The sequence below is a fragment of the Squalius cephalus genome, assembly GCF_949319135.1.
Source record: "Squalius cephalus genome assembly, chromosome: 23".
NCBI lineage: Eukaryota > Metazoa > Chordata > Actinopteri > Cypriniformes > Leuciscidae > Squalius > Squalius cephalus.
This window is the reverse complement of record NC_137144.1, coordinates 18751009-18779006: the sequence shown is the minus strand read 5'-3', so window position 1 is coordinate 18779006 and position 27998 is coordinate 18751009. Positions and strand designations below refer to the sequence as shown.

General features: G+C 35.2%; 1 protein-coding gene across 9 annotated transcripts in view; it reads left to right on the top strand.

The window, feature by feature from the left end:
- kiaa1549la (KIAA1549-like a) overlaps positions 1–20968 on the top strand; it is a 48632-nt gene extending 27664 nt beyond the window's left edge. The window contains exons 8-23 of one of the 9 annotated variants that reach the window (XM_079859487.1): positions 3–62; positions 476–627; positions 1120–1291; positions 2412–2572; positions 3590–3625; positions 7241–7428; positions 10251–10378; positions 11463–11587; positions 11850–12094; positions 13558–13687; positions 14198–14569; positions 14723–14820; positions 16829–16968; positions 17923–18080; positions 18280–18354; positions 19120–20968. In XM_079859487.1, the coding sequence (XP_079715613.1) occupies positions 3–62; positions 476–627; positions 1120–1291; positions 2412–2572; positions 3590–3625; positions 7241–7428; positions 10251–10378; positions 11463–11587; positions 11850–12094; positions 13558–13687; positions 14198–14569; positions 14723–14820; positions 16829–16968; positions 17923–18080; positions 18280–18309 (2195 nt within the window). In that variant the 3' untranslated portion in view covers positions 18310–18354; positions 19120–20968. The remainder of the gene's footprint in view (positions 1–2; positions 63–475; positions 628–1119; positions 1292–2411; positions 2573–3589; positions 3626–7240; positions 7429–10250; positions 10379–11462; positions 11588–11849; positions 12095–13557; positions 13688–14197; positions 14570–14722; positions 14821–16828; positions 16969–17922; positions 18081–18279; positions 18355–19119) is intronic. The other 8 variants (XM_079859489.1, XM_079859492.1, XM_079859490.1 and 5 more) reach the window with 8 other exon arrangements.
- Positions 20969–27998: the final 7030 nt, after the last annotated feature.

Here is a 27998-nt window from a genome sequence, read left to right as displayed (position 1 = left end):
AGCTCTAGAGTACCACAACCTTAACACTTCAGTAGCAACCCGAGATTACTGGATAATCACAGGTAATTACCTTAATATTTCAGCTGCTAACCAGCACCCAGACAGCTATTTGCCAGCATGTGTTATGTGAGCAAGCCTAGTTAATGTTTTTCCCCCTTCTTTTAAACTCAGAGAGTCTTCTTTTTTTTTTGAGGATAGCTATTGATGTATTATTTAGCTTCCCCCATTAACTGATTTGGAGAGATCACATTTGATCAGAATATTGAGCATGAAAAAGCTATTTCTAGCTTTAAGTTCTTGCACTCAATGTTCTTGCTGTTGCCTTAGCTAGCTCTTCCTCCCCCTCTTTTACCCAGGAGAACAAATCCTTTTTACCAAGGTCAATTCTATAGTAATTGCAGTTTTTTAGATTCGAAGTGTAAGAAAGGTAAGTTCTCTTTTTCACCTTGCTTCATCTCTCTATCTCTCTCTCCAGTAATTCAGGACGTTGACAGCTCTTCTCTTGAAGGGAGTTATCAGAGCTTTGCGAGTCTAATGGAGCAGCGGCTGGCGGAGCTCTTTCTGGTTGCCAGTCGACACGGCCTCCGCTTCAGGAGAGCCACGACCGTAGGCGATTACACCGTCCAGGTGTGCTGTCAATCTGTTCTTTGTTTGTAATTTTAGCATTTACAATTTATAGTTTTTTCTTGCCTTGAGAAAACAGATCAAATATATTGATGACTCATCCTGCACTACACAGGTTTTTGTCCAATCAAATGCTCTAGAATGAGAAAGTTCCTCCCCAAAACAACCTGCAACCAATTAGCAAAACATATTAATGTATTAGTGATGAAACTAAGGCCTGTTTGTTTTTTAAAAGGTGGATGTGGATTATGTTACTCATTTTGCATCCAAAGAGGTTAGCCAATCATAAATGAGATCTTTTGCATATAGATGTCTGTTTTGGTGCAAGAAATTTTACTATTCTAAATGGAATTCAAGGAAAAAATGCTACAAAAGTGTAAAGTATGGCCATTTAAAATCGAATGTTCAATTCAGTTTGGGTTTTCGATTGAGGCTAGTTGCTGAAGTTTGTGTTGGAAACATCAAACATCAACTCAGAGTGTTTTCCTCATACAGATGGTCAGTATCCGACGACTGCCTGGTCCCAAAAACCCAGCTGAAATGACCTACTATGTACAAGTAGATGGATCTCCCATAACTGGCACTACTGCGGCCAAGACCCTCAACACAGTGGACTCTCAGACCATGGCTCTCACTCTGGGATACTTCGTCCAGATTCAAGCAGAGGGTATGTATATTATTTTACTAATTTAGCCCACTTTCTTTCCAAACCATCAATTAGTTTCTTTTTATATGCAGGAAATCCTAGGATTTTGTGAGTGTTTACTGTAAATCAGATCTAGAACTATGTTTGAAGTGTCAAAAGTGACGAGTACATTATAGTTTGCATTATCCTTGCTAATGTTCTTACTTAAGAGTAGTGATATGGACAAACCCCTAATCATAACTATTAAACTTTAGTGTGAAACTATTAAACTTTAGTGTGTAAAAAGTTGCATACTGACACCAAAGTTCTCTCAAATTGCACATTTTTGCAAAAACAAAACATTTTCATCTGCTGGACGATTAAAATAAGCAGAATAAACTGTTTGTATGCGTACGCTAGTGTATGCGTACAGTGCGCATGACGTCAGTATAGTATGCGTGCAACCTGATTCTTTGTCCACAAAGTAGCGACACAAGAAAAACTGGAAAATACAGGAGACGGCAACAACAATATATGCCCATGTTGTCAGGATTGAGGTATATTTTGGGCTTTTACTTTTATACAGGGACCCAAGACATTTCTAGAAACGATAAGTACCCAGCTAGCAATGTTGTATCTTATCAGCAAATTTAGCAAATTTGAAGACCTTGTTATATTAATCAATGCAAGAATAGCCAACAGAAATATTTTATCAATGAACTGAAAATTCTACTTTTAGCTTGATGAGGAACCAAAAAAAAGCAAGCATGATAATGCTGACTTATTTTTTCCGAATGAAGTCTATAGCTATCTCAAACCACGCTAGAGAAACCGCAGGGGGTTTGGGTGCAGAGAGTTTACACAAGTTTACTGAGCTCTCAACTGGGGCATCAAGCCCAGTTTGTCTGCCTGAGAAAAGCAAAGCCCCGGTTTTGTATGAATAAAACACAATCAGACCCAGCAGTGGGGGTTTAATCTCCCAGATAAGAGCTACAGCCGAAAGACAGATTCAGCTCATTAGGAGCTAACCATAGACAGTAGGAGACAGAGGGGAGTTGGATTACTGTAAGAGAGTGTGCTGGAGATGCAAGTGGCGGAAATCATGTGCAAACATTGTGACTGAGTCTATTGATTTCCAATGTATGTGTTTGTGTGTAAACAGCGGTGGTGAAGAGTCTGCCTAGTAACCTCTGGACATTGGCAGTCCTGATACCCGTATCAATTGTGATGGTCGTGGTGGTCATGGCGGTTGCTATCTTATGCAGGAGAAACCGAACCGTCTTCAAGACCAGTGCGTTTCGCAATTTCCACAGCCGCACTAAGGTAGGCTCATCCAGACCACGACTCTTCAAATCATCACTGTCTTGTCAAAACAGGGGCCGGTTATGTCAGCATCATGTTATTAAATCCATTTAATATTAAATATGAATTTATAAGGAAGTCCACTAACAATGGGTCTCATTCACTAATACACCACTTTTAAAATTCTGACTGACATGGAGAAGCTGATAATTGTTTTCATATGGTTTATAACTGATGAATGGTTCATATTAAAATTCTGTACTATTTTCTCTAAATAGATTAAAAATAAAACAATTTTTAAAAAAATAAAAATGATTAAATTGTTTTAATGTAATTATATATATATATATATATATATATATATATATATATATATATATATATATATATATATGTGTGTGTGTGTGTGTTTGTGTGTGTTTTTGTAAATATAACAATCAATTTCACATATATATATTTACATAAACAATTTAATAGACATTTTTTGTATTTTTTTTATTATTTTAACAAATATTTTTTATATTTTATTTTCTATATATAACAATTGATTAATTCTGTTAACTAAATTATTGAGTATTATTAATTATATTGATTGCATTAATTCATTTTATATATTTATGTATAAAATAAAATATATTATTTTATATTAATAAAGTACATTTATATGTTAAAAATCTGATAGCAACTTTGAGTACTTATGTGCAAAAAAAATTTGTCCCATAAAAAACTGTGATTCGTGTGTGGGTTTGTTTTTATTCTCAATATTAATGAGTCAGGACTGTGAATGAGACCCGTTGTGATGTCATACCGATGATGTCATCTCATGACTACCAACAGGCTTAAAATATCCTGCTTTCCTTCATACTATTCACAAAATAACTTTTTTTTTAAATCTTATTTCTGAATATGGTGCTAGACGATTTAAAATGGTGGATTGTTCCTCAAACACTTGCTGTTTAAAACATTGGAATGACAAATTTCACTTTGACTCCCACAAAATATCCCTCCAATTGTGTCTTCACTACTCTTCCTGTCTAGACCTCATATCGAAGAGATGGGAGTTATCACCACCAGGTATTTTCTGGCTTGTTCATGGTGCTTGGCTGCATGCTTACAGTCCAGACATTCTTCTTGTTGACTGTGCTTGTGGCAAATCGGTCTTCAGGGGGAAGGGGAAACAGAAGGTTATCTATCCTCTGCATAATCAATGAACTGTTCAGTAAGATCTAGTGCACTGAGGATATCTTTGATCTGCACAGCACAAATATCTCCTCTCTTGTACCTCCATTTGAGATTGTAGGACAGTGACTAATAACAGAATGGGAAGGATTTAAAGTATTACCACAGTATTACTGTATTCTGATTTCTTTGTTGTGGTTGGATTATGAGGCTTTTAAATAGATACAGGCCAAATGCAGGGTAATAAATTAGGCCACCCCAAGCTGAGAGATATGCCAAGGTTACATATATATGAATAATTAGGTGAAGTTTAAATAGATTACCAGGACTTTTCCATCTAAAATTGTATACATTAAAAGACCCAACAGGAATGAGGATTCTATAGGATTTATGTGTGCATATGTATTTATAGCAAAATGTGTATATTATACACTACCGTTTAAAAGTTTAAGGGCATCACGATTTTTCTTTTTCAAAGAAATTAAAACTTTTACTCAGCAAGAATGTATTAAATTGATGAAAAGTGTGAGTAAAGACATTTATAATGTTCTATTTCAAATAAATGTTGTTCTTTTGAACTTTCTATTCTTCTAAAAACTGTTTTCAACATTGATAATAACAAGAAATGTCTTTTTGAGATTAGAATTAGAATGATTTCTGAAGGATCACTGAATGACACTGAAGACTGGAGTAATGATGCTGAAAATTCAGGAATAAATTACATTTGAAAATATATTAAAGTAGAAAACAGTTCTTTGAAATTGTAATAATATTTCACAATATTACTGTTTTAATGTATTAAACACATGCAGCCTTGTTGAGAATAATATATATATATATAAAAAAAAACTTTCGACTTTCATAGAACTCAAAAATAGAAGTTTAGCAGAATGTCGAAGCTGCTCTTTCTTTACAATGAAAGTGAATAGTGACCAAAACTTAAATTCAGTTTGTGCCTTACACTAAGTTATAAAATGGCTTCAGAAGACTTGGAATGTAATGCACAATTCATATAAACAACTTACATGATGATTTTATGATAGCCCATGCTCACCTTTCACTTTCATTGTATGTAAAACAACAGCTTCGACATTCTGGAAAAAACTTCTGGAAAAGTCATATGGGCATAGAACATGAGTGTGAGTAAATGATGACGGTATTTTCCTTTTTGGGTGATCTATCCCTGTAGTATAACGGTATTTTTTTTAGTAATGGAATGAAACAATATGCAAATCAATTGTAATTATGATAATCGTCTCTTTGATCATACTCCCTCTTAGCCGTGTTCTCTGATCTGAAAACATTCCCTGCTCCGTCCAATTAAGATGTCCTTTCAGGAACATGATTTTGCTTATGCACGGTAATTTACGGATCAGTGTATAAAGCGTTCCGGTTTCACGCAAGAGTTTCCTGTGTTAGCGAAGGGAAATAAGTGGAGGTGTGTAAAGTGGCATAAGGACTCGGATACCGGCACTGATGATTCGTCAGGCTCAGACGTGATCAATTGCATGTGTGTCTGCTTGCCTGCTTTTTGCTTCTACCTGTCGTTGTGTTTGAGCAGCCCTTACGTGTTTTCCATGCTTGTTTGTACAACCGTGTGAGGAAGATCAATTCACATCCTGTGCAAGACTTACAATCAGGACTCAACGTCTCTAGACTTAAATCAAATTGAACTTGGATTGAAATAAGATTTATATAAGGGGTTTGTGGACTGTCGCAACCCACGTCCGGCTCCTTTTAATACAATCGGATGAAGCACAAGTGAATTATAGTTCAGCTGAGAATGTGAAATATATTTGAGTTGGATTTTACCTCATTCAAGGTCAATGTCCAATACAGAACATCCAGGGTGATGATCTTAAAATGAAAAGTTGTGTGTAACACTGTTGCTTTTTGGTATTGTCAACACATTTTAGATAGGTATGCAAGATAAATCGGTACCTACCTATATATTCATTTTTTTATGTTTTTATCTGTATCTGTTAATATTGATTATTTAGTTGAGCATGCTCATTTCACCAATTTGTACAAAAAAAAAACAGTAATGATAAATTAATGTACACACACACACACACACACATATATATATATATATATAGATATATATATATAATATATATATATATATACTGTATATATATATATATATATATATATATATATATATATATATATATATATATATATCGATTAATCGCATCTAACATAAAAGTTTGTTTGTGTACAGTATATGCTGTATATATGTGTGTGTGTGTATATAGTGTATATATATATATATATATATATATATATATATATATATATATATATATATATATATATATATTAGGGCTGTCAAACGATTAATCGCGATTAATCGCATCCAAAATAAAAGTTTGTGTTTACATAATATATGTGTGTGTATGGAGTATAATTATTTTCTATATATAAATACACACACATGCATATATATTTAAGAAAAATGTGTTATTTATATATAAAATATTTATATATAATATAAATTATATATAATATAAATATATATACACAGTATATACATGCAAATATTTCTTAAATATATACATGCATGTGTGTGTATTTATATATAGAAAATAATTATACACCGTACACACACATATATTATGTAAAAACAAACTTTTATTTTGGATGCGATTAATCGTGATTAATCGTTTGACAGCCCTAGTATATATATATATATATATATATATATATATATATATATATATATATATATATATATATGTTTTTTAAATAAATGCAACTTAATGAAAATCTCTCTCTCTCGCTCTCTCTCTCACAAAATATATAAATGTTAAATCCAATCTTTACCAAATCTTAAAATTAAATTAAAAACATTTTCATACTTTACATTCAAATATTATGATTCACGTGAAGCATTTAGAATTATTGAGTTTTTTTGTTTGTTTTTTTATTAAAAAATTGTGTCCAATTTAAATATAGGTATTTATTGGTTATCAGCCATAACATGAAAATAATTATCGGCTTCTCGCACTGAATTTGAATATTGTGCATTCATTATAATTATTTTTGCAATTCTGTTTGATGACACTCATAGTGTAGAAATTATACACCTCACTAAAGGATCTTGTAGATGTGACAGCACAATGTGCAAAGTGCAGCGTCGCATGAATTATTAATTGAATTAATCACACATTTTCCCCATTTACATCATAACAGCAACGCCCTGTGACACCTTTTTAAGATCCAAAAGGCACCCTGCCTCCGTTCGCCCTGTTACGCAGGAGATTGATCCATAATTCATTAAAACGAGGGGCTCCATAGCTCTCCCATATTAAATATCCCATGGCAACTTGATGCATGGTATGCGGGCTCCATAAAATATAGTTTGACTCAAAGTACCTTCAGCCCATGAATAAATTAGGATGGCCGGCATTCCTTTGCTGATTGAAATGAAACGCTGGATGTGGCATTGTGTAACTCTTACTTTCTTCTCCACCATCCAATCACGGCGCATCATTTCCTGTCCAGCCCGTGCAGGGTTTCGACTACGCCAAGAAGCACATGGGCCGGCCAGGCGAGGAGGCTCTCACTGTCACCAAGGAAACACTTGTCCTGTCCCTACCGGTACGGGACGCCCCTCTCACACAAGAGAGGGTGGCGGTGTTACAAGATGGCACAGCCTCAAAAAGACCCCAGTCGACCGAGATGCATCTCAGGTGAGTGCTTTAATTATAGAACAAAGAAGCACTGTGGAAGTATGAACATTTTTGGGCTTACCAAATGGAATAAGCTAGTATGATAGTATATCGCTCAACTCTCTATAGAACACTAGAGGCTTTAAAGCCTGAACGTCATAAAATTTTAAAAGCCATTCCACCCGATATGACCGCAATGTTCTATTTGAGTTGCATTTCTTATCTCCTCCTGCTGAAAAATCAAGTACACCTCAAGTATGACGTATAATTACTGGTAAAGCTCTTGAGTTTAAGACGCAGCAGAGACATTGAGACATTGTGGAGGGAAGAACAAAGTACACCGTGTGCTTAGGAACAAAGACATGGTTCTTTTGACGTATATTTATAGAATCTAAATCAAGAAAGACAGACGTGCCACAAAAATATCCCCAATGCCAACATCTGCCTGGTGCACACTGTATGATTTTGGTCATGATTTTGTCCAAAAAAGTACAAATTATATATATACTTTTTTTTTTTTTGGACAAAATCATGACCAAAATCATACAGTGTGCCATTGTTTTGTCTCAAGATGCACACCAGTAATGTTTTTTCTTTCTACGGCATAAAAGCTTTTAAATACCCTAATTAAACTAAGGCTTAATCCTGGCTTAATCTAAGCTCTGTCTGTGAAACCGGGCGCTTAAGTTTATTCTGAAAAATGAGCAATCCACAAACTTTTCTTTGAAAAGACAGACAAAAATATTACTGAAATTACCATAATGGCTTGTTGTGGTTTACATTATGTGACAAAAATAGCCCAGTCAGTGCTGTTTATTTGACACTTAAGTCCTAACTAATATGTATAACAAGACCATCACTCAAGATCTCGCTGGAGTCATACCGTACAAGCAAAAAAACGTTAAGGACAGATCAAATCGTGCCGTGTGCACCGGGTTTAAATCTTTTTGTGTGTTTTTCTTTGTCCTCGATGCTTCAGAGAAATTTCTTTCTTCACAAAGAGCAAAAGATCCCAAGGTTCTTTTCTCATCCTGCCTAAAAATGCAAATGAAAGACGGTAGGAAATGTATCAGTGTTCAGCTCGCACGGCGGTCTCGTCGCAAAAGCGGCCCTTCAAGGTCATTAAAACCCACCACCACACATCTCCCACATCTCCAGGCTTACTTAACCACTCTCTGCGGGCCGTGGGATCGTAAATATGCCTTTATGTCGGACGCGGGACAATGCGACAGAGCAAAGAGCACCGATCCTTGAAATCGTTGCAGTGTGGCTTAGCGTTTCCTCTCCCTCTTTTTGTTTCTCCTTCTCTTGCTCTTTTTCTATTAGCCTCCGTGCTTATTAACCGGAATACAAATGTATTCTGCCGTTTGTTATCTCTCCTGAGTGGCACGATTAAAGGGAAATGAGCCTGCAGAGAGCAGGGCTGGGGAAATAATTATTTGGAAAGTAAATGTGGTGAATACACGAGCATTTAAACCTGGCAGAGACAGACAGAGATGCATGCAGGGAAGATAAGAACGCTCACAGCTCCAGAATCATGTATGATTCAGTGTGCCCATAGGCAGCTTGGCCAACTCATCCACGCTCTCTTCTGCCCGACTGTGTTAGACCCAGAAGACGTGCGTGTGTTCGTGCGGCAGCGAGTCCAGTGGGGCTGGGTGTTATGTGCATGGCAGATTGTTGGCTCGCATGCCTGAGAGATTAGCAGATTTAATGTAATATTCATATTTTGTTGACTGTGCTTTATTATCTCCTTCTTAGAGAGAGAGGGGTTTTTGGTCGAAGCATTTATTTTGTGATGTGAAAATGAAATATTTCATATAAATATTTTGTAATTATAGTTAATTGCTTTTAAGGTTCCTTGAACTCTATGGATCTTATAATATAAAATTGAATTATAAAATCAATGTGGACCCCATTTTCAACTCACTTTATTTCTGAGTAAAACGAGATGTATGTCTGTAAATATATAGTACAAATGTATAATTAAAACTTTAATATATAAAAATATATAATTGTTTAAAATAATCTGTACTATATATATATATATATATATATATATAATATATATATACATATACATATACACACATATATTTACAGACTTTTATGTTATGCAATTAATAGCGATTAATCGATTTGTCATCACTAATATTAGTTAGTGACATCAATAATGTTAGTATATAGTATATGTGACTTTAAGCATGTATGTATACATATATAGTACAATATATATAAATATATAGGCTATATAAGTATGTTTAAGAGTATGTATTCAAATTTTAACGTAAATATATAATTGTTTTAAATAATGCGTGTGTGTCTATATAATATATATATACATACTGTATAGTAAATTTGGTCAGTTTTGATTTCAAATTCATTTCACATTCTGTTTAAATTAGATTGCATTTCACCCGATATGGGTCTCTCGGGACCAGTTCAGTTTCTTCATCATTTTTATTATATACCATAAAAAAGTCAGCTTTAAATTTTCTTCATTCTAGCAAGTCAGTGTTGACGTGAAATGCTTGCCAACATTCTATCCAGTAGTGATGCCTTACAACTCTCGCCGGCACACGATGTGCATTCTGATATGTTGTCCGTGGCTCATTGTGGTTGTTGTTTCAGAGCAGGATGTCGTCCTGTTGTTGAACATTTGTTTAAATGACACAAAACATGATGAGTGGATGCTCACCCTACGGTGATGTCTGCTAAATGACACCACTGCAATTTAACGCAGGTTAACAGAGGCCAGAGGGTCCTGAAAGGCAACTGTTAACCCTGCATCACACTGCATGCAACAGACTAACCATTGCCTCTGTTGCCATGGCTACCCGCAGCAGGTTGCCAAGCGAGGACGGCTCTGTTTCGAGCAATGAATCCGGGAAGCTGAACACGGGCAGAAGCTCCACAGCTCGGAGATCAACGGCACAGAAAGCGCCTAAAGAAGAGCAACACACAAGAAATGGTGAGAAAGACAGAAGTAAAAGGAGCAACAAAATTATCATTCCTTTAGTAGGTTCATAAGCCATTTATAAAACCCATAATGGCCTTATAAGAATGTTAGGTTTAATTTATTGGGGAAAAAAAAAATACATTCGTTTTTTGTCTTGTTTCCCAGTATAAAAAAAAAAGTAAGCATCATTAAAAAAGATAAATTATTGTAGAGGCAAATGATACTTGGATATTTAAAAAAAAAAAAAAAAAGACCCTTAAGAAGAAATATATCCTATATGAGAACTTAATATTTAAGTCCTTTCATGAGAACTTAAATAATAAACATTTATAAAATTACAAACATTTATAAATAATAAAAAAATATTATATTACATTATATTATTACACTAAATTGTGTCAAAGTTTTGCCAGTGGTGTAAAAAAAAAAAAAAAAAATTCTTTAAATATTATGCCACTTTGCTTTTCAAATAAATTTAGTTTGGTTTATAATAAATATTACAATAGATATTTTTGCTGAACAAAAATAATGTTTTTGTGTTTCACTTTGCTTTGTTTTGCTTTGCTTTGATTTACTTTGATTTGATTTACTTTGTTTTGCTTTACTTTGTTTTGATTTACTTTGTTTTGCTTTGCTTTGTTTTGATTTGTTTCGCTTTGCTTTGCTTTGCTTTGCTTTGCTTTGTTTTGTTTTGTTTCACTTTGGTTTGTTTTGAAAAACTAGTGTTGAAACACTAAATTAACAAAATGTCAACACACATCGGTTCTGTAACTGGCTCAAACAAGTATTAATATGAATTTCTTTCTCATAAAGAGTTTATTAAAGGTTTTATAAGTTTATACGGTCTTAAAATAGCAATATAGTAACATTATTCTTATAACATTTTTATATATGGTGTCCAACAAGAAGCTTGGCCAGCCAAGATATCTCCCACGAAACCCCCAAACCCATATAAAATGAATTGTTCAGTATATTCTGCACCAGTGACTAGTATTACGCTCTTTTTGAGTATTTACAGCTGCACTCTTTACTGATCCTCTTTTTACCCTCCTGCTGTAATTTTATGATTGCATTGGTCTCCTGTGTCTTTTTGCAGACCATTATGATTCTCTAACTGGCTCTCTACGCCTCATCACCATCAAGCCTATGGCTGCCCCACTCAACTATTCTTATCCTGACTCGTCCAATCACAGCCAAGACTCTGTCATCCTGAACGGAGAGGTGAGTTTGCTGTCACCATGGAGATGGGGCCACCTCATTAGGAGGCTTTTATTGTTGATTTATTTTTACATGTGCTAAGTGCTTGTCAACAGTAGACTTACTGTTTCCGGGGCCTGTCGAGTGGTCAGGCCCACACAGAATCTGTTCCACAGATTTTCCCTGCAAGATCAGCAAAAAAAAAAGATTCTATTTGAACTGATTTATGAGCTGCTGAGTTGCACAAAATGGGAGCAAATAAATAGCATCAGCTTTTCACCTGCAGGTCAACATGGGGCTGAAGCAGAAGTCGGACATTGAGCATTATCGTAATAAGCTGAGGTTAAAAGCTAAGAGGAAAGGTTACAGCGATGGGCCGGTCACGAGCAGCAGCGGGAGCGGGAGCGGGAGCGGTCACATGTACAGTCATCGAGACAGGCTGAGACGTGAGAATGCTTCCTTGGACTTGGAAGATCTGAGGGGGCCGAAGGAGGACAGGAAACCCTCCACTTACGTAAAGTACCGCAGGAGGTAGGCGGAGATTAAATCCCTGCTATTACTCATCCCAAAATATTTAGAGAAAATGAAGCCAGTTGCGTGTTCCTAGATACAGGAGATGCACTAAAATCATGGGGGGGAATTTACCAAACAGTTAAGGAACTTTTACACTTCTTCGATCGATTCTAAAATAAAAGTTTGTTTATGTAATATATATGTGTATATATATATTATTGTGTGTGTGTATGTGTGTGTGTGTGTGTGTGTGTGCGCATGTCTGTGTGTGTGTATATATACACATACAAACACATTTATATATATATATATATATATATATATATTGCATACACACACACACACACACACACATATATATATGCTATAATATATATACACACACATTTATTATAGAAACAAAACCTTTTGTTAGAATCAATTAATCAATTTGACAGAACTCATGATATATTAATTATTATATATTATTATATATTTTATTATATTATCATACTATTCTATTGATAGCATCGTTTATCTACACACCTTGTTCAAAGAAATTATTGTATAATATTTTATTAAATAAAATAAATTAGTGCAAAATAAATTTTGCATACTTGCATACTATATATATAGAAAAAATATAAGTACATATATAATGAAATATTTTACAATAATTTATTAATTCATATATGAAACACAATACCATTTAAAAGTTTGTGGTTTGTAAGACGTTTTTGTCAGTGTTATATGCTCACCAAGGCTGCATTTATTTGATCAAAAATACAATAAAAACTGTGATAATGTGAAATATTACAATTAATTTAAAATAAACGCTTTCAATTTTAATGTTCGAAAATATAATTTCTACCTGTGATGCAAAGCTGAATTTTCAGCATCATTACTCCAGTCTTCAGTGTCACACGATCCTTCAGAAATTCTATTCTAATATGCTGATTTGATGCTCAAGAATCATTTATTATTATATTCAATATTGAAAACAGTTGTGCTGCTTAATATTTTTGTGATACATTTAACCTTGATGAATTATTTGATGAATAGAAAGTCTAAAAGAACAGCATTACGTTGAGATAGAAAACTTTTGTAACATTTCTTATAAAAAAAAAAAATCTTAAAAAAAAACAAACTTACAGACCCCATATTTTGGAATGGTAGTACACTGTATATAGAGTATAAGTTTGTATGTTTGTGCCATTGCATAGTTGTTGCATACCTCCTTTTATTGAAATTGCGTACTAAAACAACACAGATGATCCAAATAAACAACACTATTAATCCTTAGTAAATTCACCCTGTGGCATGAATGAAGATCTCCTTAATGCTCTTCTCCGAAAAACACAGAGCACGTAATGTTTGGACATTAATATTTCAGTGTGTATAAAACTAAAAATAAATCATAATGTAAAATTAACCATGACTTCCATGACCATATGTTGGTTCGTAAGATCACAATACTGAATTTTTTAACATTCTCTCCCCAGTGACTCCCACAGGGAACCTGCATATTGGAGCAGGCAGTCTCTGAACACCCCGAGCCCTGTGGAGACAGAGATGGACATGCTGGTCATGAGGGAGCGATCCAGGAGGGGCATCCGCAACAGCGGCTACGATGTAAGCGCTCCGGCCTCTTGCATCATGGGACCCCAAATCCTCTGCTGTAGTCTTTCCGCACGGCGCGTCATTCACAGTTTAGGGAGCGGGCAGAGATTACTTTTACTTTAGTCAGCTCAAGTTTCCTTCGAGGCTTAAATGAAGGCGATTACCTTTAGGTTTATCTTTAAACCCGGTTATGACGGAAGGGGGCTTGAGATGATGCTCCTTACCTAACCCTGAATAACCCACGTCATCATGAAATAGCAGTACGTCATTGAGCTTAATTACAATTATGGTGTTTTCAGTGATTTAGATTGGAAATTTGATATCGGATGATATCCGTGAATGTGCTGGGCTTTTAAAAGTTCTGAGTTTTCAGAATATTTGCAACACAAGTGAGATCAGGGCTTTTAACACTGCGTTTAACCCTGTGTTATCATTGTTCTAGCTTTGGAACTTTGAAACATGTAAACCAGAGAAGAAATATTTATGTCGTTTAATTATGTGTATTCATTGAATCCACCTCAGGGTGAGCCTGAACCGTTTGAAGAGACAGATGTGGACCGCCTACTGAGTTCCCTGGGTTTCGGCGGTGGGCACCAGGTCAAAGGTCACTCCGACTCGTCCACCCTGAGCTCGCAGCCTTCCATCGATGAAGTGAGGCAGCAGATGCACCTCCTCTTGGACAACGCCTTTGGTTTGGCCTCTGCCGAGCCAACCCCGGCAAACCACCACCACCATCATCACCACCACCCTCACGGTCCGTACAACCCCAGCCACGGTAGCCCTTACCTGGACGGGGTTACCAGCGCACCTGGGACTATGAACCACCCCAATGGAGCTCTACAGCGCGGATCCTCCTTTGGGCCGGAAATGCACCAGTGTAGCCTCCCCAAACCAGTGAGTGCTTTGACGCGATTGACAATTGTGAAATGAATGCAAACATTTGTACTTTGAGTTGAGTTTGGGAAGAAACTAGAGGATTTAGGGTCATATGTTGATATAAGTCATCGTATAAGTATTCATAAAGTTGCTTTGTGCTTGGCTCTGCAGGGATTCAGGTTTACCCAGCTGCCTGATATGGGTTTGGGTTCCCCACCACCCCTCATCCCTCCAAGAGGCGGAGCCCCACCTGGAACATCATTGAGGCGGTGAGAGAAAACTTAAAATACTCATTCATACTCATGTTTGGTTCATGCATTATATTATATTATATTATATTATATTATATTATATTATATTATATTATATTATATTATATTATATATATTGCATGCTAAATAAAATAAATTAATGCAAAATTATTTTCCATCTTTTAATTACATAATTTTTATTAATGTTTTGGAGAAAAAGTCTCGTTGTAGTTTGTAAAAAGATATATAACTATATAAATTTAATTTAACAAATATAACTTAAAAATAGATATTTAAAAAAATAGATATATTTTATATATTCACACATACATTCATACTCATATTCAGATCGTGCATTGGGCTATAGGCCTATATTATATTATATTATATTATATTATATTATATTATATTATATTATATTATAGATTATATATATATATATATATATATATATATATATATATATATATATATATATATTCTTATTTGCATGCTAAATAAAATAAATTAATGCAAAATGATTTTCCATCTTTTAATTATATAATTTTTATTAACGTTTTTGAAAAAAAGTCTCGTTGTAGTTTGTAAAAAGATATATAACTATATAAATTTAATTTAACAAATATAACTTTAATAAAATAGATATTTAAAAAAATAGATAGATTTTATATATTCACACATACATTCATACTCATATTCAGATCGTGCATTGGGTTACAGGCCTATATTATATTATATTATATTATATTATATTATATTATATTATATTATATTATATTATAGATTTTATATATATATATATATATATATATATATTCTTATTTGCATGCTAAATAAAATAAATTAATGCAAAATTATTTTCCATCTTTTAATTACATCATTTTTATTAACGTTTTTGAAAAAAAGTCTCGTTGTAGTTTGTAAAAAGATATATAACTATATACATTTTATTTAACAAATATAACTTTAATAAAATATATATTTAAAAAAATAGATATATTTTATATATTCACACATACATTCATACTCATTCAGATCGTGCATTGGGTTATAGGCCTATATTATATTATATTATATTATATTATATTATATTATATTATATTATATTATATTATATTATATTATATTATATTATATTATATTATATTTGCTGTGTTTGCATGCCAATTATTTTCCATACTTTATTTAAGGTCATATTTAAGTCATGCTCACCAAGGCTGGATTTATTTTATTTTTAAATGTCAAAATAGTAATGTTGTGAAATATGATTACAATTTAAAATAACTATTTCTGTTTCAATATATTTTAAAATGTAATTTATTCCTGTGATGGCAAAGCTGATTTTTTTAGCAGCCATAACTCCAGCTGCTTAACATTATATATAAAACACATTCATACTCGTATTCGGATCATGCCTTTTGTTTTGTTTTGTTGTAGTTTTCCTGTGGTTTAGTATTATATCTACACCTAAAAGGTACATTTTTATGCATCCTTTTATGTAAGACCAAATGTGACAGTCAATAATCATTTTGATAAATTAATTTAGATTAATTAAGATTAAGAAAATGCATTTGATATCCACATGTTAATAATTATTAGCTACAAAGATATACCTTTTTTCCAATTAATTTATTGATTTTTAATATGAATTGATGTACCTATTAACTGTCATATTGCCCTTTAGGGGAAGATAAGGTTTAACTGACAATAAAGGGCACAGCGGGTGTACAATTGAGCGTACTGCCTTACGCGACAAGCTTTTTTGCACATTTCTTTTTCTGACAGATAGCACATAGCATTACAGCATCACATTGCGAGCTGTATTGAGATGAGCCTCATGTAAATTTATACAAGGTTTTTTTCCTCTGAGATTATGTGGCTGGCATGCATTAAAGGTGCTTTGCATGGTTGTCAGTCCTGCGGACTGCATTGAGGTTTGTCATGCGGCTCTGAGGCGATGCTGGCCAGCGTTGCCCCCTGGTGGTTTGATAACAGTATAACAAGACTTCTTCATCTCTCATTGCAGCTCCACACCAGACATGAGTCTGAAGCCTCAAGTGTCTGAGGCCTCTGAGATGAGTCAGCACAATGGCACCCCCTATCTGCCAATCAACCGAGCTCCTTTCCCTGCTGTTACTGTCGACGAGTCTATGACAAGCTACTCAGGTCAGTGTGTTCGGGAAACGTTGGTTAAAGGGGTCATATGATGGTTCTAAAAAGAACATTATTTTGTGTATTTAGTTTAAAGGGATACTCCACTTTAAAATTAAATTCTGTCATCATTTACTCACCCTCATGTTGTTTCAAACCTGTATAAATTTCTTTCTTCTGCTGAACAGAAAGGAAGATATTTAGAAGAATGTCAGTAACCAGACACCTTTTGGTACCATTGACTTCCATAGTATATTTTTTTCCTACTATGGAAGTCAATGGTACCAAAAACTGTCTGGTTACTGACATTTTTCTAATATCTTCCTTTCTGTTCAGCAGAAGAAAGAAATTCATACAGGTTTGAAACAACATGAGGGTGAGTATATGATGACAGAATTTTCATTTTAAAGTGGAGTATCCCTTTAATGCAATGGTTTTAGGTTCAGTTTATACATACTGTACATTATTGTTGCTCCTCTATGCCCCGCCTTTCTGAAACGCGTCAATTTTTACAAAGCTCATCGTTCTGAAAAGCGCGGTGTGCTCTGATTGGCCGGCGATCCAGTGCATTGTGATTGGCCCAAAAACCTTAAGCGTGTGACGGAAATGTCACGCCCCTTACCATATTTGGAACATCAGCTCCCAAAGCATTAATGACAGGTGATAATGTTGTCGTACTACCTTATCAATTCGAGACTGAATCTGAACCGGAAAATGCAGATGACCAAGCTGATCGATCAACTTTGCCAGCGCGAATTATACTGTCTTTTTGCGCGTCGCGCCGTGCTACGGGTGTGAGAACACTACGCCTTCTTTCTTTGCGTGTACATTTGGGTGGTGTTATGAAACTCTTATATTTGCACTAACAGCTACAATAACACACTAAAGAAAAAGGAAAACAAGAAATCGCATCATGTGACCCCTTAATATTTTGGGTTTTCAAACAATCTGCCTTCCAATGTTTTGCAGGAAACCCAATGACAGCAGTATATGCCATATCTGCCAACCGTCCCGGTTACTCTGACTATTTCGTCCTGTCTCCACCGTCCTCCTACCGGAGCCCATCTTGGATGTCCTACCCTCCAGAGCCAGAGGACCTTCCACATCAGTGGAATGACACGGTAAAGGCAAGCTCTGTTTCTATATAAAGTACCGCCATGCGTGACTAACCTTACCCGATGACTCCTAACACATCTGGTATTGTGACCCTATTACATTCACATTTTGTTATTATCCACAAAGAACCTTTATTCATCTGAATTGTCTCTGTTGTGTCATCTTAAATGTAAATGTCTTTTTTCTTTCTTTTTTTTAAATTTCCTACAGAACCAGTGTCACCTGGAGACCATCTGCTGAACTGGAGTAATTTCTGATGTTGAGCAGACTCAGAAATTTAAAGGGGTATATTGGAGTTTTAGATTACTATCAATTTACATTATTATTACACTGATTATACATTTAAACACTTTACAATAAGGTCTCATTTGTTAAAATTGATGTATTAACTAATAGGAACTAACAGGGAGCAGTAACGGTATCGTTTTTAATATATCAGACAATCACAGTATCGTTTTCAAAAACTTGCACTTTGAAACCCATTTTAAAAAATTTGCATTTTCAGGCTCCCAGAACACAGTTGACGTGTGAATGAACGGCCAAACCTTATTTTAAAGTGTTACCAAAATTATTTTAATTATCTCTGATATATATACATTTAATTCAATAAATAATTGTATTATAATTGTATATTTAATATTAATTTAATTATTTCTTAAAGGGACAGTTCACCCAAAAATGAACATTCTGTCATCAGTTACTCACCCTCAAGTTGTTCCAAACCTGTATAAATTTCGTTCTGCTGAACTCAAAAGAAGATATTTTGGTATTTTGGTTTGGAACAACTTGAGGGTGAGTAAATGATGACAGAATTTTCATTATTGGGTGGACTATGCTTTTAAATATAAGAGAAAATATGAAAGATTATCTGGTGTTATTTGAATTTTTACCTTTTTAAAATATTCGTCCATACAAGGCAATATGAGAAAACAAATTTTTATTCAAACATGTATGTTGTTGTTTTTTCCCCCGGTGTAACGCAAAAAAGAATTTTGGAACAGCATGAGGGTGAACTGTCTCTTTAAGAAACCATGTGATTGTATCTTTCAGGTTGCGTGCCACCAAAAAGAATCGTCGTCTACTCTGAAATTTTGGATTCAGCAGCCCCAACCAACCACAACGCCACCCAGACCCATAAGCCACAAACTCACCTGCCAGCCTAAGTGAGATGCAGCACCCATTATTAATCAACGTCTGCAGTGAGGGTAAATAAACACAACAACCACGCTGAACAAGCAACAGGTTACCTCACTGGCCAAAACTGTGTTTTTCTTAAAGCTTTTTCAAATTAAGAAGTGTTGTATCTTATGCAGGTGGTTTTATGTGTATTTTAAACACCCAAGTTACTAATAACGAAAAACTAAAACATATTTTTTTTTTCCATTTTGGGCTTTCCTTGCTTCATCGATGCCTATCTGTGTCTTTTGCTCTCATTCATGCGTTTTTTAAAGAAACGGTTATTGCAGGCGATTCTTTTTGAGCACTCCGTATGGCTTGTGTAAAAAACCCCGATGATGACGATGAATGATATAAAAGAAATCAAACATTTGGAGGGATGTGACATCCTGTACTGTATCTACTGTAGTCACAATGCAAAAAAAAAAATAGTATATGCTTTTTCTTTCTCTCAAAAATCCATAGCTTATGCTGTATTAAAGTATTTCATGATGCAAAAGCTTTCATAAAAGACATGAATCATGTTTTGAGAGTTTACATGTGACATGGGAAGATAGCCATAAAGGTTTAGTGGATAAAGAGATTGATAAATGATGAATGGATGGAGGGATTCATATTTTTAGTAGCCTTTTTGTAAGTACTGGAATAGTAACAAAAACTACATATTTTATTGTCTTATAAAAGGTACCAAAACATAGAGATATTTATGAGATAAAATATGCAGCATTCACCAAAATTGACTTTAAATCTGATTTAGAATATATTGATCCCATGAAATCAAATGAAAACTGTAGCATAATATCCTAATATGATATCAAATTGCTATAATTAAGCAAGTACGGTGTTGCAGAAGTAACATCGGGCATGTGTTCTTAAGAGAATGAGTCTAATGCATGTAGTCTGGACATATAAATCATAAGGGCTTTGTATGTCAAGCAAGTCCCATATTTTATTTGGGCAGTTATAGGACGGAAATCTATTGTAAAAAGAATCATACACAACAGAAGTATCCCATTAAATACATGCTACCTGTCAATGTACTTTACAGACTTTTTTTTTTTTTTGCCATTTGCAGAATGAATCAAGATACATTAACATAATCGGATTATGAAAATTACATAATGTGTCGTGTAAATTATTACAAATGCCACTACTGTATGATTTGTGTTGAAATGAACGTTGTCCTTTCTGTTTAACTTCGGTGGTGCAGGGGATGTGCAAATATCTATCATGTAATTGTTCCTTTTTAAAGTTTTTTCTTTTAATATTTTTATATCAATTGAATCACCTTTTTTGGCCAACAACAGTGGACATTCGGCTAAAAATTGTTACCAATGTAAAATATTGTGCTTCAAATGTAAAAAAAAAAAGAAAAAAAAGAAAAAAAAAAGCCTCCTTGTGAACCTATGTGGGAAAATTGTGTAATATTCATAATGTGTACATCATCATAACAAATAAGATGTTGACTTCTTTTCCTACTTATATATGACACTAAACAACTCCATATTTGACAGTACTGTATATTTCCCTTCGTTTCTGTAAAATATTATTCGGTTTAAACGTTCTACTTGTTATTTTCTTTTCTTCTTGATTATTTTATTTAGCATAGTGTAAAATAACCATCATTATATAATGGTTTAACACTTTGAAGGACTCATTTTTGTGGGTTACACACTGAATCAAATCTAATAAAAACGACATTTGATCATTTAAAAATGATTTTAAAAGACTTCATATTGTGTTTAATGTTTTACTAACTGCTTTATTGTCCATTTTAGCATTTTTAAAGTTCGTAAACAATATGGTGTCCATGCTAGCCTAGCTTTGCTTAGCTTTTCATTTCCTGTCCAGTAGAGGGCACCACTACCCCTTTATTTCAGTTCAACCAAAACTTCCTCCGCTGCAAAATTATTCCTGGCATTGATGGAGCGGCTTTTATTCACTTTGTAAAACCCATTATGTCCTCTGACTCTAGTTTAAGCACATTTCGAGACGTATTTTCTATCTGGCCCTGCTTTGGATGTTTAGGTGCGGTCCCTTGTTTCTCTCCCCGTCCCTTAAGGGGATTCATCTACCTTGCCAAGGTGTCTTTCATCGGGCTAACTTGTGGACTGTCCGGGCGGGGTGGCTGTCAGCCCGGCTGAGGTGAGTTTCTCTAACGACGCAAGAGGCTGCCGGAGGGTAAAAGCGGCCTGTCCACTTCGATTTCATCTCTGTCCCTTTATCTGTGACAGCAAAGCCATTCAAAGCCACATGAGTCACATCAATCACTGCAGGGACGAGGCTTCTGTCTCTCCCAAATGTCTGGTTGCATTTAAAGCGCTAATCACTGTTCACCTTATAGCTTACTGCAGGTGAAGCTACATAGAGTAAATGGATTTTTGTTCATAATTCACGCGGAATGACTTTCATTATGACTATAAGCTACGAGGAGTGTAATCATTTAGTTGAATGGTATCCAAAGAACACTCGTATTCGGATAGCAAAAACTACTAATTATCGACTATTGCTAAAATAGTCGGTATAATAGGGTGAATGAGGACACTTTTGCACTTTAGAACGGCAATTTATTGTCACCCCAACACTTCAGACCAGCAAACGATTTTCCCCTATTAATTTATTCAAGAATTAGTTATATTGAACGTTCAGTTCATATATGGGGTGGGTGAGATGGCAAAAATATCATATCACGATTTTATCACGATTCTTTTTCATGTTGGTTTTACTATTTTGCAAGTGACTGAGCATTACAGCCAAACTAATGTCCCTATTTTAAAAACAAAGCCTAGAAACAAAATAAAAAAGAATGGCAGACGTTTAGGCCAAAGTGGCGAAGATAAAAATCTTTGTAATTATTTTCTGTTATTAAAAATTAAGAACAAAGATACACATTACACGTACACAACTTAATATACAAATGAAATAAACAGTGTTTTATTTTTTTTTCAGCTACAGAAGGTGTATTTAACAGTAGCCTATTACTGAAGAAAGTAATTAAATGAACAAATATAAAAAATAAAACGCAACATATACTTAACTGTATCAATTACATTGATTCTTATTAAAGTTCTCAGTCAAGAGCAGTGAGTGATTTCCTCTTTGTGTTTTGTTGTTTTATTAACATTAAAGGGATAGTTCTCCCAAAAATTTAAATTGTCATAATTTACACTCTCAAGTTGTTATAAACCCGAATAAGTTTCTTTCTTCTGTTGAAAATAAGAGTTATTTGGAAGAATGTGGCTAACCTAACAGTTGATGTACGTTACCCCAGTGACTCCATAGTATATTTTTTCCCTATGGAAGTCAATGGGGACCAGCAACTGTTTGGTAAATGAATGAATGTCACGAAAGAAATGAATACAGGTTTGGAACAACATTAGAGTGAGTAAATAATGACAGAATTTTTATTTTTGGGTGAACTATCCCTTTAAGGACGAGCGGCAGCATGTTTACTATTAGGCTACTGTCTCTTTAAGACCTGCACGCGACGCGATTTGACAAGCAAATTTTCTCTCAATTTTCTCTGTTTGCTTTCACTTTAGACATAACCAACTTTGTTTATGTAAACCTTGTGTGTATTTGACAGTATTAGCGCAATAAGACTAAAAAGATAACTTAGTTCAGTAACCAGGCGCTGTAGACAGGCTTTTAGTGCATGTGCATGAACCCCAAGCGGGTGAATGTGCTCAGAAAAGCGCACGTTAGAACAGCGCATCAGCACGCGAATGACATGTTTAAACGGCAAGGCTTTAAAGCACATGCAAATAATGAACTTTTGTGAACTGCAGTGTCCCGTTCCTTAGCGTTAACATTTGATGTGAATATACGTTGCGTTGTGCAGTATGTTGAGACGGAGGCGCCAGAACTGCAACTGATAGATTGCACGAAATACGGTATTTCTTCAAAAGCAGATCGAAAAAATCGAAACTTTTTTTTTTTTTTTTATAAAGATAAAATGTCAGTGGTAAGTGTCCTATCAAAATCTTTCATAACATATTTTTGCATAATATCTCGTAATAAAATATCCATATTTAAAACTTTATAAACTATAATTACTAGATTCTGGTAACGGACGTTCGCGAGAGAGTCGAGTTCCGGCGGAAGGGTGACCTCTAAACTGTTAAATACTCCTTGGATGTCTTGAGGGTGAGTTAATTATGGGATAATTTTCATTTTTGGGTGAACTGTTCCTTTTAATATAGTTTATTAAAATAGTATACATGTTTTTTTTCAAAACCATATTAAACCAACATCAATACAAAGAGTAGCTTTCTATGAACTAAACCTTTGAAAATATTTGTCTTTATTGTGGACTGTCTGATATGTCATTGACCCTAATACAATTTACAGTGATTGTCGCATCATCTTTCTCGTCCTGATCCTTTGGCTAGTCACTTGATGTTTGGCCTTAAAGCAACTTTACTGGAGGCTTGGGCTACTTGCACTGCTGTCAAGGATGTAAATATGCGTTTGGAGCCCTTTGAGCTCTGCTGGCTCAGCTCGTGTGGACTGCCTGGGAGGCCTGGTGTAATAAGAGATGTTTAATCGCCTCTTTCAGTAATTAATGTGCAATCACTGAAAGGCAAACAAATGGGAATTGCACAGCACTCAGCAAATGATCAGAGAGGAGGGTATCAGCCACTCGGAGGATTTACATTTCCAGCGAGAGAGAGAGAGAGAGAGAGAGAGAGAACATGCAGCTTAAGTGAACTAAATATGGTTAAAGCTAAAGTGATTCTCATTTAAGAAAGCCATAAAGTGAAATAATGCAAATGCAAGCATGCATTTTTAACAAGTTTGGGGAAAGTAAAAAATTATAAAAAAAATGTGGGTCCCCGAGGCATCATGTGGCTTTTGGATAACAGAGGGAATGTAGGTTGGCGAAGCTGTGGTATTATCTGAAGATGTTTACATTTTAAATATGCCAGGAGGATATTTGCATATTTATCTCAAGCGGCTTAATTTTGCACAGTCCTTGTATTTCCTGCGTCGCAGAAACTCTTTACACTGGTTAAACCACAACAGCAAATGCTCATTTTGTGTTGTGGTCCCTGTGGTTTATAACAGCTCTTTTGAATATTTAATAATCATTGAGCTATTTTTGAAGCCTATGATCTATTCACTTTAGAAACTACTTCCAGTAGAATTAGCTTTTTTTTTTTTTTTAGAAAGCCAGACTTATTTTTCTAAAAAATGTATCCCTCCTGTGCTGCTTTGGGATATGCAAAAATCAATTTTCCATTTTGCATTTAGAGCATGTGACTTGCGTTAGGTAACCTTAAAAGAACCTTGTAAGGAAGGGTTTCATCGCCACATCCAGAATCCATCCTGGGATATTTTGGAAAATTAAGAGTTATAAAGCAGCTGTAAATGTTTCTGTGTCATTAGCAACACCAAATGCATACGCTAAAAGTTTGTGGTTGGTAAGATTTTGTAATATTTCTATATTTTTATTGAAACCTCTATCAATTTTTTTTCAGGATTCTTTGAATTAGAAAGTTTCAAAGAATTCATTCGAGTAGATTAATGTTTTACCGTTCCTGAATTGCTCAACAGCAAGCATAAACCTCACGAGCATTAATATGACAAACTCAAGGACTCGACAGTCACAATCCAGCAGTGAGGCGCAGGCTCTGATGCGCAGCCCTGGTGGCGACTGTGTGAGATAAGGAGCTTACTGGATGAATGCCTGAGTAATTAATAGTTGGAGAGGGAGAATCTACTGTATGTTTCAGCTGCCCCATGCCGGCTCTTTGTAGACTAAGAACAATGACCCTCGTCACCCGAACGCCTTCTCAGTAAGACAGAAGGCTACTGCAACACCCTCCAAGTTCTTTGTATTCTTTGCAATATTGAACTGTGTGCTTGACAACCATTCTATAAATATACTGAATACAACATTGCTACCATTATACCCAGAGATAAGCAAACTATGCTCTGCTGCAATACCTGGAATTCACAGCTTTAGTATGACATTTAATAACTATTTTTTATATAATACAACTTTTATAGTGTGACAACGTGCCTCATTATTGGTCAAGGTGTTTTTGATGTAGAAATATCCTATTTCTTTTTGGCGAACTATTGTTGCGCCCATTAGTGGCACCCAGCAGAATTGCAAAAACAATGATAAATTAAAGCTGCAAGCAGCGATGAAAGGGCCCTCGCACCCGTGCCATCAACACTCGGTGGCTTTAGGAAGGCAGAGCATGGTTGGGAAATGTACATTTAAGGAGGTATATATAGTAAGAGTATGTCAAAGTCAGTTACAAAATGTTTTGTATAATGGTGATAATAGCATGCTTCATGACTCAGCTAAGTGTTGCTAGCATGTTCAGTCTGTTTCTAGCATGCTTAGTACACAATAATTATGTGGTTAGTACTGCATTACTGTGTTAACCATGTCAGTTTCTGTTGCCAGTAGGTGGCGTTATGACTATAACTGAATATGAGCATGGATGTGTGTTCAGGACAGAACTCTTATCAAACATGTGAAGTTTGGTGCAAATTGGACATTGCCTTCTTGAGTAACAACAAAGTCATGTTTCATTGAATTAGCATTCTTTAGAACTTAGCTAAGCATTGTTAGCATGTTTTAACATGTTGCTAGAACGGCATCAACGTGTTAAACATGTCACTTCCTGTTGCCAGTTGGTGGCGCTATTACTATAACTGAACATTCTCATGTAGATGTGTTCAGGCCATGACTCTTATCAAAAGTGTGAAGTTTGGGGCAGATTGGACATTCCATGCCTGAGTTACAGCAAATTCCTATTTAATTGCAATAATAGCATGCTTTAGCACTTGGCTAAGAGTTTGCTAGCATGTTTTAGCATGTTTCTAGTATGTTGTTAGCATGTTTAACACTTGCTGGCACTTTTTTATATGTTATTAGGAGTCCACAACAGTGTTAAACATGTCACTTCCTGTTGCCAGCAGGTGGCGCTATGACTGTAACTGAATATAAGCATGGTCATGTGTTCAGGACAGAACGCTTATCAAAAGTGTGAAGTTTGGGGCAGATTGGACATTCCATGCCTGAGTTACAGCAAATTCATATTTAATTGCAGTAATATCATTCTTTAGCACTTAGCTAAGTGTTTGCTATTATGTTTTAGCATGTCTCTAGTATGTTGGTAGGATGTTTAGCACCTACTGGCATTTTTTTATATGTTATTAGGAGTCAAGAACAGTGTTAAACGTCACTTCCTGTTGCCAGCAGGTGGCGCTATGACTATAACTAAATATGAGCATGGACATGTGTTCAAGAGATAACTCTTATCAAACGTGTGACGTTTGGGGTAGATTGTACATTGCCTTCTTGAGTAACAACAAAGTCCTGTTTCATTGAATTAGCATGCTTTAGCACTTAGCTAAGTATTGCTAGCATGTTTTAATATGTTTCTAGCATGTTTAGAACTCAATGGCATTTTTAACATGTTGCTAGAACGGCATCAACGTGTTAAACATGTCACTTCCTGTTGCCAGTAGGTGGCGCTATTACTATAACTGAATTTGAGCATAGGCATGCGTTCAGGCCATGATTCTTATCAAACATGTGAAGTTTGGGGCAGATTGGACGTTCCATGCCTGAGTTACAGCAAATTCCTATTTAATTGCAGTAATAGCATGCTTTATCACTTAGCTAAGTGTTTGCTAGCATGTTTCTAGTATGTTGCTAACCTGTTTAGCACTTGCTGGCTCTTTTATATATGTTATTAGGAGACCACAACAGTGTTAAACATGTCACTTCCTGTTGACAGCAGGTGGCGCTATTACTATAACTGAATATTCTCATGTAGATGTGTTCAGGCCATGACTCTTATCAAACGTGTGAAGTTTGGGGCAGATTGGACATTCCATGCCTGTGTTACAGCAAATTCCTATTTAATTGCAGCAATAGCATGCTTTAGCACTTAGCTAAGTGTTTGCTAGCATGTTTTAGCATGTTTCTAGTATGTTGTTAGCATGTTTAGCACTTGCTGGCACTTTTTTTATATGTTTTTATATGTCCACAACAGTGTTTAACATGTCACTTCCTGTTGCCAGCAGGTGGCACTATGACTGTAACTGAATATGAGCATGGTCATGTGTTCAGGACAGAACGTTTATTAAAAGTGTGAAGTTTGGCGCATATTGGACATTGCCTTCTTGAGTAACAACAACATCCTGTTTCATTGAATTAGCATGCTTTAGCACTTAGCTAAGTATTGCTAGCATGTTTTAACATGTTTCTAGCATGTTTAGACCTCAATGGCATTTTTAACATGTTGCTAGAATGGCATCAACGTGTTAAACATGACACTTCCTGTTGCCAGTAGGTGGCGCTATTACTATAACTGAATATTATCATGTAGATGTGTTCAGGACAGAACGCTTATCAAAAGTGTGAAGTTTGGGGCAGATTGGACATTCCATGCCTGAGTTACAGCAAATTCCTATTTAATTGCAATAATAGCATGCTTTAGCACTTAGCTAAGAGTTTGCTAGCATGTTTTAGCATGCTTCTAGTATGTTGTTAGCATGTTTCGCACTTGCTGGCACTTTTTTATATGTTATTAGGAGTCCATAACAGTGTTAAACATGTCACTTCCTGTTGCCAGCAGGTGGCGCTATGACTATAACTGAATATGAGCATGGCCATGTGTTCAGGACAGAACTCTTATCAAACGTGTGAAGTTTGGGGGAGATTGGACATTCCATGCCTGAGTTACAGCAACTTCCTGTTTCATGGCGAAACATCGAAATTTGTA